This window comes from Tupaia chinensis, unplaced genomic scaffold, assembly GCF_000334495.1.
Source record: "Tupaia chinensis unplaced genomic scaffold, TupChi_1.0 Scaffold000294_5, whole genome shotgun sequence".
NCBI lineage: Eukaryota > Metazoa > Chordata > Mammalia > Scandentia > Tupaiidae > Tupaia > Tupaia belangeri.
Window position 1 is genome coordinate 1291052 of NW_006159782.1, and position 14451 is coordinate 1305502.

At 49.1% G+C, this 14451-nt stretch overlaps 1 protein-coding gene across 2 annotated transcripts in view; it reads left to right on the forward strand.

Moving 5' to 3' along the window:
• TOB2 (transducer of ERBB2, 2) overlaps nucleotides 1-13885 on the forward strand; it is a 15074-nt gene extending 1189 nt beyond the window's left edge. The window contains exons 1-2 of one of the 2 annotated variants that reach the window (XM_006150733.3): nucleotides 1-25; nucleotides 10046-13885. In XM_006150733.3, the coding sequence (XP_006150795.1) occupies nucleotides 10143-11159 (1017 nt within the window). In that variant the 5' untranslated portion in view covers nucleotides 1-25; nucleotides 10046-10142 and the 3' untranslated portion in view covers nucleotides 11160-13885. The remainder of the gene's footprint in view (nucleotides 26-10045) is intronic. The other variant, XM_006150734.3, reaches the window with a different exon arrangement.
• Nucleotides 13886-14451: the final 566 nt, after the last annotated feature.

Genomic DNA, 14451 nt, shown 5'->3' on the forward strand with positions numbered 1-14451 from the left:
CCCCGCCGCGGCGGAGCACGAGCGAGTGAGTGAGGGGCGTGCGGGCGGGGGGCGCACCCTGAGACCCAGCCGGCCCGGCCGCCTCCGCGACCGCCCCACTGCCGCTCTTGGCTTTGCTGGACACCACGTTGCTGTCGCCCCCCTCTCCGCCTGGCCCGCGTTTTCCTTTCCCTTCTATGGTCCCTTTAGAGCCCCCCCGTGCTTCCCTCCCCCCTCACGCCGGCTCTGATCCTGGGGTACCCAAGATCCTCCTTCCCTCCCGCGTCAAGTGTGGCCCCCTCGTGGGTGGGGTACACGTCCTCCCTTCGTCGCCTCCCCTGGTTCTCCATAAATGATACTCGCTAGATTTTCCTTGCCCCCCCCCCAACTCCCACCAACGTTAAATAAAAGAGAGGAAGGAAAGGGATCCAGGCCTTGATTTTTCTGCTTTTCCCGTGTGTGGGGAAGGGGGTGGTAATTACTAATAGGGCTTATTTCTGGCCCTGTGGGGCCTGAGGAATGGAGGGTGGACACCCCCTTGTTGGCAGGGAGACCGGTCAGTGGAGACTGTCCTTGGGTCGCTGAGCCAAAATTCACCATGTCGGCCTGAGTTTGTTATCCTTTTCAGTGTTTTAAGCAAAAGTCGGTGGGTCAAAAGTCCCGGTAGAGCGACACCAGTGAGCCGGTTGTGGCTCGTGGAGGCGAGGTGCCCGAGGAGGGGCCCTGCTCCTGAACTCCTGTCCCTCCTGTCCAGAAGATGGACTGTGCCCTTGACCAGGAATCTGGGGAGGGGAAGGGAAGGAGGCAGCAGAGAGGAGGGACAGCTGGCAGGCCCTTTCAGCCCGGAGCAACAGCACCCCGCTGGGCCGGTCCCAGGGTGGGGACCAGCGGAGGGGCCTCTGCCTGCACCGTGTCCAACCTGCCCTTTTCTCTTTCCTTCCACTCAGTGGGTCCCTCCTCTCCGATTTCCCAGCGGAAAAACACCCCATTGCTTTCTTGAGCATCTGCCCCCAGTCCTCTCCTAAGTGCAGGGGAAAAGAGGCTTGTGTGGGAGGAGGATTAGGGAGGTTTAACACCCCGCGGGGAGCTGTGCCGAGGATCTGGTACGTCTGGTCCTGGAGCTGGCCTTGAGGTGGGAGGGAGGAGACTCGCTCAGAATTTTAAGTACTGGATGATGTTGCTCAGGTGTCAGATGGACAGTGTTTCCTTCCCTGCCCGGGAACCTTTTCCCCTCTCCCTCGCCGGGGTCTGGTTACTCAGACTTGGATTAGAAGTGGGGTGAGACTTGGGTCCTGCTGGCGTTTGGCCTTCTAATTGTCGGCCGACGCCTCCCGAAAGCTTAACTGGGAATTTCTTTGGCCAAGACGACAGGAGGGAGAACTAGGCTTAATTCCTGCCTTGCCTTTCCTGCCTGTGAGAGTTGGAGCCCAGCCCGTGGGACATAAGTGAAAAGGACTTATTTCTCTCTAAATCCACCTTCCCTACAGCAACCCGAGCCAGACCGCTCAGCCCCTGGAATTCAGATTAAGAGGCTAGGTTGGGGGCGGGCGTGGGGGGCCTGACTTTATCCGTTGCAGCCCACCCTTCACCCAGCAAATACTCTTTAGAAGCAAGGCTCTAATTCAGCCGTGGAGGCGGTCGAGGGAAGCGGGTAGAAAGTTCAGCCTCGTGCGAAGCTTCGACATGGCAGCGGTGGGGCGATACAATACGGGGAGGAGGCCTTGTGGGTAGAATTTATACGAAATGTATTAGGCAGTGGCGGGGGTGGGGGGGCGCCGTTCGCCACAGCGCGCATGTGCGTCGGAAACTTTTCCTCGGTCCTCAGAACCCCGGCCAGCTCCCCTTACCGGGCATGCGTGGTTCAGCCGGCTGAGGCTTCGCAAAGGACGCTGGGGAGTGTAGTGTGCGGAGAAAGTAGGTCACTTACTCCCCTCTTGAGCCTGGGGCCTCCGAGAACTACTGTTCCCAGAGTGCAGAGCGGGCCTCCGTGTCTACGATGGGGTCAAGGCGAGTTCTCTCCTGAAGAACCCCGAGTGGCTCAGAAGGGTCTCGCCGAATCGGAAGGGGCCTTGTGTCCTAACCAGTGTTGTCTGGTCTCTGTTGGCCGGGCGGCGTGCTCAGTCAGCACAAGTCCTGGGGGCCGGCGAGGTTCGCGGCCCGAGCTCAGCTCTCATTCGCCTGGTAGCATCGGGCACTCCCTCGGCACTGTCTGTGACACCAGCTGGCCTTGTGAGGGACACCCCACCCCCTAACGCACTTACTGAATCCTGTTAGTGCTTGGTTGTAGGACCATTTGGATATTGAGGCTTAGAGACGCTTGAGTATTTTTGTAGGTTTAAAGCATGATAGCTTCTTTTTAATAGACCATAGATTATTTTTAATACCCATCATGCCATGAATTCACAGGGAATAGGTTCCCGTAGCTCAGGCTTCTTTCCATTGGTTCTCACAAAGTGTCTTCTCTGGGTGGAGCAGGCTGGCACTTTGAGGTACCTTTCTCTTTGGCTTCATCCTTCTGGTCATTTTCTTTCACACGTTTTAGGAAGCTATCTCTGCTCTTAGAATACTTACTATGCTCAATACGCACATTAATTCTCTTGGCAAGAATCTTGCCCTTGTTTGTTCACAACAGTGCCAGCAGCAGGCTGGGTAACATTGTAGACTCTTCCAGTTTTGACATGGTAACATTTGTGGGACAATCCTTTTTGAACAGTACCCATTCCCTTGATGTCTACACTATCACCTTTCTTGTATATTTGAATATACGTTGCCAAAGGAACCACTCTAAAAGGCCTAGACAACATAAATCGGGTGCCTCCCTTTCCCTTTGTGTTCAGCATTTTGGTTAATTACAGGAAGGTGGTGGTTCCAGCCAAAAGGCATGATAGATTATTTCACAATTAATTATCCTCCCTTCCCCCCTTTAAATGTATTACTCGTCTTTAAAACCTCATTTTCGTCAGAAGTTCTCTTTGGAATCTGCTTTAACTGAGGCCTCCTTCAAGGTTCTCGTCCCTTCCTTCTCCCCTCCTTTATCTTTCTCCTCAATGCTTAATCTTTAAAACAGAAGTTGGCACACTGTTCCAATCCAGGTTGCTGGAAGTAAACGCTAGGAGGATAAGATTCTTAGCATAATGGCTATGTCGCTGAACTCCCATGTAACCGACTGCGGTTCGATTCTCAGACCCAGTGGCTTAAAACTCACGCCAGGTGCATGTGTGTGCGTGCCCAAGATCCCAAGAGGAGAATGGAGGAGAAGGGATTGCAGCATGGGGAGTGATTTCTCGCTTTCTAGCTCTCTGTCTCTCTCTGTCTTTCTGGTGAGCGTGAGCACACACGTCCTACAGCCAAAAAAACCTCTCCAAAAAAAAAAAAGAAGAGAGAGAGATTCTTAGAACTGGACAAGATTTACTCTCGCATTTGTAACTTTTTAATATGTTGACCACGTCTTTAAATGTTCAGCTGCACCCCGCCCCCATTTGTCTACCTTTCTGGCATTTTGTACCTGAGTCAGGGTTGGAAAAAATCTTGAGTCTGCATCTGTTTAAGAACTTGACTTACCGGAGCCAGCAGGTGGCATGGTGGTTAAAGGTGCTGGATTCCCACATGGCTGACTGCGGTTGGAGTTCCAGACATGGTGGTCTGCTTTCTTAATTTCATTCTCTCTCTCTGATAAAATAAAATAAAATAAATTAAATAAAATAAGCTGGAAAATAATAACAATAGTAATAAATAAGGTTAAATAAAATAATTTAAAGAAAGAACTTGACTTACCTACTTGTTCCTTTTATTGAAGGGTAGTTATTATTCTAAGTTCTCTAATCTTCCATAAATATTCCATGTATAAGCTCTAGAATTTGTCCGTAGCTTTTAAAAAGGAAAACCAATGTCTGAATTGTCACTTTTTTTTTTTTTTTTAAAGGAACTCAGTCATTTATTTTAATTTGACCAGAGAGAGATGCGTACACAGAGAGAGTGGGAGAGGGAAAGTGAGAAATCAGGCCACCAGGTCTGGGACTCCAACCGTGGTCAGCCATGTGGGAGTGTCCAGCACCTTACCCACCACACCACCTGCTGGTCCCCCTGAATGGTCACTTCTGTTGTTAGCTAAAGTCAGGACAGCAGCAGTGCTTTAATCCTCTGCTGCATAAGCTTCTTGAAGTCAAAATTAGAGCCTGAGCTGATAGAGCAGAAAATCTCACTCTGGTTGTCTGGCGTTTTTGTAAGGTTCCACCCCTCAGCCATCTGGCCTGGCCTGTTCTCCAATTAGAGAGGTAAAGGTGGCATTACATGCTTCCTTATTTGTACAACATCACCGAGGTACAAATTGATGTGCAGCTATAGTTGCTTATACTGCAGAAAATGGTTAGCTAGGCAGGGCTGATGACAGTGGTTCTATTGTACTTTAGGGTGGGAGGCTTATTTCCCAACGACTTTGGCCTGCATTTAAAATGCTCCCATTTTGAGGCTGAACTGTTCAGGGTGGGTAACTTAGAAGGCAATTATGCAGCAAAGTTTGAGGAGGCCTAGAGAGATACAGAAACATTTTGGTCTGGGTGGAACAAAGGCATATCTTTTTTTTTTTTTTTAAGAGATTTTTTGCTATAGGGTATATGCACTCACTTGAGAGACAGAAAGTGACAAATTACTCCCCAGGGTGGATGACCACACTGCAGTCCCTTCTTCTCTTGGGATTTTGGGCACACATGCTTGCACACGCACCCAGTGTACATTTTAAGATGCCAAGTCTGAGACTCTGAACCATAGTTGATTATGTGGGAGTCTGTTGCCATAACCATTATGCAATCTGCTGATACCACCAAAGACATATCTTTTTTATTTTTGAGGCTTTTCCCTTAGGGTACATGCGCTCTTGCCTGAGAGACAGACAGTGAGAAGGAAAATGAAAAATTCCCCTGACCCCTGCCCCAGTGGGGATGGCCACACTACAATCCCTTCTCTTTCATTCTCCCGGGATCTTGGCCACTCATGCACAGGCATCTGGCACGATTTCCAAGCCATCAGGTCCAGGACTCAAACCACGGTCGGCCATGTTGGAGTCCAGCGATGAAATCACTACACCATGATGCTGGTCCCACCAAAGGCATGTATTAAGAGGCCATTTTTTTTTTTTTTTTTGTAACTTGAGAGAAGTGTCATATGTTGATTTAGTCTGTTTTACTTTTCAAAAAACACTTTGAGGCCAATCTTCAATGGAGCAAGCGATGGGATACTGCTGTATGATGCTGGAGCCACATGGAAGAAGGACCAAGTTTGGATCCTGAGATCCTGGACTGGGTTTAAAATGCTAGGTACAGTGGTGGTACATAGCACTGTAATCCTATCAGGAAAGCTGGGCAGGAGGGTCTTAGTATGGTGAGACCTTGTCAAAACTACCTATTTCTCTGGGCCAGCAGGTGTTATGGTGGTTAAAGGCACTGGATTCCCACAAGGCCAACTATGGTTCACGTTCTGGACCCTGATGACTTCCTTTCTCACTTCCCTCCCTCTCTCTGTCTCTTTCTGATCAAATTGGAAAATAATAAATAAATAAATAAAGTTAAAATAATTATTTAAAAAAATATCCATTTTGGGGCCGCCAGGTAGCATGGTGGTTAATGGCGCTAGACTCCCACATGGCCAACCATGGTTTGAGTCCCAGACCTGGTGGCTTACTTTCTCACTTTCCCTTTCTCTCTCTCTCTAGTCACACTAGGAAAAAAAAAAAATGATAACAAATGGAATTTTTTAAATGAATAATTATAAAATAATTATAAAAAAGAAGTTGGCAGCATTCCTTCCTATTTCTCAGCCTCTGCCCCTCTATCAACACTGTCTTTATCACCAGGCCCATTCTTAGGTAGTGATACCAGTTTTTTCTTCTTCTTTTTTTTTTTTTTTTTTGCAATAGTGCATGTGCATTTGTCAGGTAGACAGAGAGAGACAAAGAGGGAAAGTGGCCATGCCACAGCCCTTTCTCCGTTCTCCTCTAAGAATTGGGCACCCGCACACACATGTGTCTGGCATGTTTTTCAAGATGCCACATCTGGGACTTGAACCATACAGTTGACCATGTAAGACACAGCTGCCTTAACCATCATGCCACAGGTTGGCCCAAGAAATGGTGCCAACTTTCTTCATAACTTTTTAGTGTCTTTCATGTGACACATCTAGTAGCCCACAGTGGCTCTTTCAAACCTACCTTCTTGAGGCCAGCAGGTGGTATGGTCGTTAAGTGCACTAGACTCTCAAATGATTGACCATGGTTCCAGTCCTGGACCTGGTAGCTTGCCGTCTCACATTCTCTCTCTCTTTCTCTCTCTCTCTCTCTCTCTTTCTTTCTCTCTGGTCAAATTAAAATAATGATGATGATGATGAACAAAGTTAAATAAAATAAATTTTATAAGAGTATTTGTTTTTATTTTTATTTAACTTTTTTTTTTACTTACTTTTTTCTTTTTAATTTGACCAGAGAGGGAAAGAATGCACCCACCAGAGAGAGGGAAAGTGAGGAAGCCAGCCGCCTGGTCCAGGACTAGAAACAAAGTTGGCCATGTGGGAGTTCAGCACCCTTAACCACATGCTACCTGCTGGCCCCTAAAATAATTCTTTTAAAAACAAACAAAAACACCTACCTTCTTGAGTGGAAGCCCACAGTCCCAGTAGATAGCTTTTTATATCTGGTGATAAACGCAATAAAGAGAAAGCCCCTTATTCTTTTTTTAACTTTATTTCTTCCTTGAGAGAGACTGATACCCCGAACAGGGTCTTTGTGCCATAACCCACCCCCCAGCCTCAGCCAGCCTATTCTCTTTAAACCCAAAAGAACGTTAGAATTGATCTCTGTTCATCATGAGTAGACATTTGAAGAAACATGGAGGTTATGTCTATGTTGGAAGCTGAGATGAGAGGGAGCCAGGGTTTCCTGAATCCAGAGTGTTCTGTGGAGGGTAGGAGAGGGGCTTAGTTGTAACTCCTCTACTGATTCCCCATTTGACCTTCCCTGTCCCTCAGACCAGAAGTGAGGGTTAGGTTAAATCTAGCCACTGTTGTGTGCTGCTCCAGGTTGACTTGGTACATCTTTTATTGTACATTTGCCCCAGAAACCTTTTCTTGAGGATACAATCCTTTTTTTTTTTTTCCCATTTTTAAGACAGAAATTTTTGCACTCGCCAGAGAGAGTGAGAGGCAGAAAGCGAGAAATCACCAACCCCAGGGGGAATGGCCATGCTGCAGTCCCTCCTTCTGTTAGGATTTTGGGCACACTTACACGCAGCTGCCAGGTCCAGGATTCAAACCACAGTTGCCACAGTTGACAACGTGGGAGTCCAGCAACATAACCATCACACCATCTTCTGGTCCCAAGGATGCAATCATAAAAGTGCTCCTAGGAGCCTTGGACCGAGGGCTCAGAATTACAGGGAAATGTGTTGAAACAGGTGTTCAGAAAACTCTGTAGGTCAAGCCTACAATTAGTATCTGTACATTTCATGCTGGACCCCGAGGGATTTTAATCAAAATCTAGCCCTGAGTCTTGCTCAGGACAGAAGATGCCCCTGATTGATCAGGACTCAATCGTATCTCTGCTGAGCCCAGCAGCGGAGGTCTGGCTCACCCTCCCTCAGAGCTGAAAAGTTGAGTGTCTCCCCCAGCATCAGTCTGGGAGCTGCTCTTTTGGAGATAGTGAGATTAGGATCTCTGGCTCTCAGGACCACACAGATCAGCTTCCTGCACCATGAGACTGACCTATGCCTAGGGAATAAGCCTTTTGACCTCAGTGGGATCTGGCTGTGAGAGAATCCCAAAATAACAATCTGTTTATCTTGAGCTGCCTTCTCTCCAGGGATCTCCAAATGCTTGATAAGTCTGATTCAGTGTCAAGGACAGGTGGTCAGACAGTCCCTGGGAGACTTGAGTGATGATGGGCAGAATGATGGAAAATTTTCTTGCCTCTGCCACTCCCTCACCGGTACCCTCATCAGAAGGGCCCCTCATGGGGCCTGCTTCCCTCTCCTTTCCGCTGTTCCCCTGGAGTTCCCGGTCAGTGGTCCCCTTGATGGCCCATATCCGTGGTTGTGACAGTCTTACCTTTTTCCTTGGGACTGTGCTTTCGACTGCTTTCTTATAGGCTCTCTGGGTAAAGTGCAAGCCTTGCTCACAATGTGGAGTTCTTTTTTATTTTTTCAAAAATTACTTACTTTTTAATTGTATTACTTTTTTTTTTTTTTTTTAATTTGACCAGAGGGAGACAGAGAGAAAAAGTGAGAAAGCAAGCTGCCTGGTCTGGCACTCAAACTATGGTTGGCCATGTGGGAGTCCAGCGCCCTAATCACCATGCCACCTGCCGGCCCCCACAATGTGGAGTTTTTAAATCAGTCCTCAAACCCAGTGAAAAACATGTACATCCACGGGGCCAGGGCAACAGATGGGTGTGACTGGAGCCCATTCCCCCAGGAGCAGTTGGCAGCATTCCTTCCTACTCAGTGACCTGTATCTGTCTAAGGAGGACAGCTAAGGATTTTATTTTCTAAAAGAATTATTTAAAGTCATTTATTATTTTTGTTTTGTTTTGTTTGACCAGCAAAGGATAGAAAGGGAAAGTAAGAAAGCAAGCCGCCAGGTCCAGGACTCACACCACAGTCTGCCATGTGGGAGTCCAAGGCCTTAACCACCATGCCATCTGCTGGCCCCGACAGCTAAGGATTTTAAACCTACATCTTGGCCTGTGAGTTTGGGGACATGACTTCACCAAGACATTGGGAGACAGCAATGAATCAGGAACTCTCCTAATTAGAATTAGGAGTTCGCCAACCTCCAACTGAATTAGAGACACGGTTGGTTTGGTGTCATTCATAGTGACCTGAATTCTCAAGATGGTGGAAACCACAGCACCCCTGATTCTTTAGAATTACTTTAAAATAATTGCTAACTCTAGAGAGTGGGAAGGAAGGGGGTTGGGGAAAAAAACTAGAGAAACAAAAATGAAAAGTTATTGGAGCCAGCGGGTGGCATGATGGTTAGGGGTGCTGGACTCCCACATGGGTGACTATGGTTTGAGTCCTGGACCTGGCAATTTGCTTTCTCACTTTCCCCCTCTCTTTCTCTCTCACTCTCGCTCTTTCCTCTGGTCAAATTAAAATAAATAAAAGTTAAATAAAATCTTTTTAAAAAATGAAAAGTTATCTATTGATGATAATGCACATGGTAATATCCATGACTTGACTAATATGTATTATGTTTACACTGGGAAAAACCATTTTATACACTATAAAGATGTACAGTGATTAGGGCCGGCAGGTAACATAGTGGTTAAGGCATTATACTCCCACATGGCTGATCACAGTTTAAGTCTTGTACCCGGTGGTTTAAAAATTATGCCAGGCGAGTGGACGTGCATGCCCAACATCCCAAGAGGAGAATAGAGGAGAAGGGGTTGCAGCATGGCCATTCCCCCCCCAGGGGGAGGGTTGATTTCTTGCTTTCTCTCTGTGTCTCTCCAGCAAGTGCATACACCCTATAGCAAAAATCTCTCTTAAAAAAAAAAAAAAAAGACCTTACTGATTGCCACCTATAGCATGAAGCATTTTATCCTTGCACTCACGCCTTGGTAATCTGTCTCTCTTTTTTTTCTTAAGAATTATTTTATTCAACTTTATTTATTTTATTTGCTTATTTATTTTAATTTGACCAGAAAGAGACAGACAGATTGAGAGAGAGAGTGAGAAAGAAAGTGAGAAAGCAAGCCAGCAAGCCACCAAGTCCGAGACTTGAACTGCGGTCACCCATGTGGGAGTCCAGTGCCCTTAACCACCACGCCACCTGCCAGCCCCCTTCTTTTTTTAAAAAAAAATATTTATTTAACTTTATGTATTTTATTCAATAATCTCTTATTACTAAGGAAGACACTGACTGAAGTTCAGTGACTTGCCCTAGCACTGGTGGAGCAGAGATGGGCCTCTGTGTCTCTGTGGTCCAAATGGTGCTTTTCTGTCTGTACTTGTCCACATGGTCACCACCGGCTTCTGCATATCTACTCATGGTGCCCCTTTCCTTTTTTTGTTCCCAGAGCCATCTGGAACCCACAGCTGCCCACATCATAGCCCCCACCACTGCCCTTGGCCTGTGCCCGTGCCCTGCGCTGATTCTCTGCCAAGGAAAGGACCATGCAGCTGGAGATCAAGGTGGCTTTGAACTTTATCATCTCCTACTTGTACAACAAGCTGCCCCGGCGCCGGGCAGACCTGTTTGGAGAAGAGCTAGAGAGGCTTTTGAAACAGAAATATGAAGGCCACTGGTACCCCGAAAAGCCACTGAAGGGCTCTGGCTTCCGCTGTGTCCACATTGGGGAGATGGTAGACCCGGTGGTGGAGCTGGCTGCCAAGCGGAGTGGCCTGGCAGTGGAGGACGTGAGGGCCAACGTGCCTGAGGAACTGAGTGTCTGGATTGACCCTTTCGAGGTGTCCTACCAGATCGGGGAGAAGGGAGCTGTGAAAGTCCTGTACCTGGATGGCAGCGAGGGCTGTGGTGCCCCGGAGCTAGACAAGGAGATCAAGAGCAGCTTCAACCCTGATGCCCAGGTGTTCGTGCCCATCGGCAGTCGGGACAGCTCCCTGGCCAGCTCCCCATCACCGTCCTTCGGCCAGTCACCTAGCCCTACCTTCATCCCCCGCTCCGCCCAGCCTATCACCTTCACCACCGCCTCTTTTGCTGCCACCAAATTTGGCTCCACCAAGATGAAGAAGGGTGGCGGGGCCAGTGGGGGGGCAAGTGGCCAACAGCCAGCACAGCAGCAGCCTCGCGTGGCCCGCTCGCCCACCAGCAGCCTGCTGAAGCACAAGGGCCTCTCTTTATCTATGCATTCATTGAACTTCATCACGGCCAGCCCGGCGCCCCAGTCCCAGCTCTCGCCCAATGCCAAGGAGTTCGTGTACAGTGGCAGTGGCTCACCCAGCCTCTTTTTTGATGGGGCTGATGGCCAGGGCAGTGGCACCCCAGCCCCCTTTGGGGGCAGTGGTGCTGGCACCTGCACCAGCAACAGCTTTGATGTGGCCCAGGTATTCGGAGGTGGCACCAACAGCCTCTTTCTGGAGAAGACACCCTTCGTGGAAGGCCTCAGCTACAATTTGAACACCATGCAGTATCCCAGCCAGCCCTTCCAGCCTGTCGTGCTGGCCAACTGACCATCCACCCACCCACGGGGCCAGGGGCACTCAAGACCACAGAAAAGAGAAAGCAAAGGAAAGGCCAAAAAAAGAGGAAAAGAAAAATACACAAAAAGATTTCCAATCTTCTCACTCTCACTTGTAGAGAAAAGATCCAGCCCAGGCATGGAGTGGAAGGGGGCTCCCGAAGCACCTAGTGGTGTTTAGCCCAAGCCCCTGCTATTTTCCTGCCTGCCTCTGATTTATTTGATTGGTTTGGGTTTTATATTTTTTTCTTTTTTCTTTTTTTTTACATGTAGTTTTCTATATAACATCTTTAATTAGTGGCTTCCTGTGCTAAGAACGGTCCAGATGTGAACTGCTGCTCCCCGCCTCCCTCCTTCACACACCCTGTCTAGGATTAGTGTGTCCGAGCTCACAGGGAAGGAAGAGCCGCAACTGGGGCCTGCCTCTCTCTGCAAGAGGGAGAGGCTGGCCTGTGTCACTGCCTCGTCACCCAACCACCCTCTTACTCAAAGCCATCCAACCTCAGCAGGCCTTCTCAGGCTCTGCCACCCAATAGGTCTGACCCCAGCCCCACCCCTCAGGCCTGCTGCTTGACACCCCACCGCTAGAGCTTATGTCTGTGACTCCAGGGAGATTAGCACTTTGTCTAGCTCAGTTCCTTTCATCTCTGCCTGTGGCCCTGCCCGCCACCATTCCCTCCCAGCCTCACCTCAGAGACCCAGCCCTGATACTGTTGATAGTTGATAACGTGGCCTCTTTTTCTCGTGCAGCCCCTTGTACCCTGGGCCCCAAGGTTGTGGATGGGGAGGTGGAGTGTGTGTGCGTGTGGTTTGCTGTCCTGTTTTGAAGGGTTCCAAGCCATGTGGAGCTTCCCCTGGGTGTCTCTGGTGGCTGCAAGTGCTTATTTATGTGTGGGCAGGCAGGGTCTCAGTCTCGGTCCTTTTCAGAGCAGAGCACATGGTGGGTGACACTGCGGCTGAGCCTAAGACCTTTCCAGGGGAAGGCAGTGCAGAAGGAACAGGTTCCAGACTGCAAGGGCACCTGCACTTTTGTTTGGTTTTGACCAAAAAGAAAAAAGCTCAGAAGGGCAGAGGGAGTACCCAAGCCAGTACTGCCTAAGAGAGGTCTTTGGATTTCACCCTCCTATTGTGACCTTAACCCAGAACGGGAGCTGCTCGCCTGAGCACCCAGGGCAGGTGGGTGCAGAGACGGAGCTGGAGTCAGTGCCGGCAGTGGGCGGTCCAGGTGGGTGGGGAGACGGAGTTGGAGTCAGTGCCGGCAGTGGGCAGCCCTGAGCTGTGAACTGAGACTGGTCTTTGGTTGTAGATGCTAATTTAACACATTGCGCCCTTGCCCAGTTGAGAGCCTCCTGGTACCTCTTGCCATCACCTCACTGCCCTGACCCCACCCTACTGGACCTGGATGCTGTGAGGGGTGGTCTCCAGTCCAGTCAGGCTGGACAGGCCCTCAGCCCCCACATCTGTGTTTGGATTAGGAAAGAGCACTCGCTCCCCTGCTTCTGCCAGAAGTGGCTTCTCCAACCCTAGAGGGTCCACTTCCATGCCACAGTGCTCTAAAGGGGGGTGCTGAGCACCAAAGCCCCCGGCACCCCACTCCATCCTCCCCAGGGATCCTACATTGGCACTTGCTGTGGCAGTGGGTCCAGCCCAGACACTGCCAGCCTCATCCCTGCAGCGGGCACCAGCTCTACCTCCCCCAGTGGGTCAACGTCCTGGCTTCTCAGCCCAGCACCATCTGTCCCCCTCTACTTCTCAGGGGCCAGCCCAATCTGGGCCACCCTCCCCTCTGCCTCAGCTCCCACACTGGTGACGGGCCCAGGCAGGTAGCTTCTCTCTGGGAACAGTTGGATGCTGCCTTACCCCACTTCTAGCCCTCCTCCCGCACTCGCACGCCACGCAGGCGCCCACCCACCCACGTCCAGGTCGGCTTGTTTCTCACCACATACAGGGAGAGGGAGAGACCAGCCCTTTCGTGTCTTTTGAAATATGTGCTGGGCTCTGCCCAGTTCAGTCTGTCTCGTCTCAAATCTAGGCATTTTTGCTTCAATTTTATTTTTTTTAAGAAAACAAAGCAAAAATCTGCACTAATTTACCTGGTTTCGTAGGAAAACTTTTTTTTTTATTTTTTACATTTTTTGGTGTCCGTTTGTATTGAATAATTTGCTACATTTGTAAAGTGTAAGAGGTATATATAATATATGTATATTTCTAACGTAAAAAAACGTAATTTTTTTCTTTTCAAGATTTTTTCTTAAAAAGAGGAAAGAAAGATATTTTTTCAGGAAAAACAAACTTTAAAATAAAAAAGAAAATAAAACCTCCCCCCCCTTCCCCATCCTGTATCTATCCCTCTTTCCCAGGAGCAAATCAAAAGGTGGATTATCTTGTAAAGAATGTAAACTGTTAATCCAGAACATGTCTTTTTCTCAATGCAGTGAGCTGTAGACTCTAGTTTTCTCCCCAGGGATGGGAAGGGGGGGCATTGAGGCAGACGTGAAAAGGAGCGGGGGGAGCAGGGTTATGAACTTTTTTCTTTAGTGAAGGAGGAATACAATCAAGCATTTTGTATTCAGAATGTTGTGCAATATTTTGGAATGGGACATTGGTGTGTTTAGAGATTTAGTTTAAAAACAAAACAAAAAGATTGATCAAATCTGTACAGTTTATATTGTTCCAGATTTTTTTAAGTTTGTATTAAAAGCATGATATATAATAGCCTTCTGCTTGCTCCTGGCTGGTTTTTATTTCTGGGACCTCAGGGTGGAGAGGATGGGAGTGATCCAGGGCGGGATGCTACCCTGCTGCCCCTTTTTGACCACCTGTCCATCAACATGGGACACCTGCGTGCACCCACTACCAGGTTTGCTTCCCATGCGGGAAACTGGGTCCTTCAAGTTAGGAACTGACCCTTTCCCGGCCAGCCAGGACTAGAAGCAGAGCCTTGAGAACAGGGTACCTCTGACTTTTTAGGGATCCCCTATTCCTTGGGGTGGGGGCAGCCTCCAGCCTACTCAGTCGGGTACTTGCCCACACGCAACACCTTGGAGGAGGGCCAGCGTGAGGAGAATGTGCCCAGCCAGGCTCTGCAGAAGTCTGCCATGTGGGTCCTCAGCCCGTCCCGTGGGCTGGAGGGGTGAGCCTCCCTGACAGCCCAGGGACAGAAGGAGCCGCGGCCCACCTCTGCTGGTTTCCTGAAGGGCCCAGCCACCTCCTACCCACCAGGCCGCGTTTCCCCTCAAGGCCAGAACCCATTACTGCCCACTCAGGAGGCAGCCACACCTCAG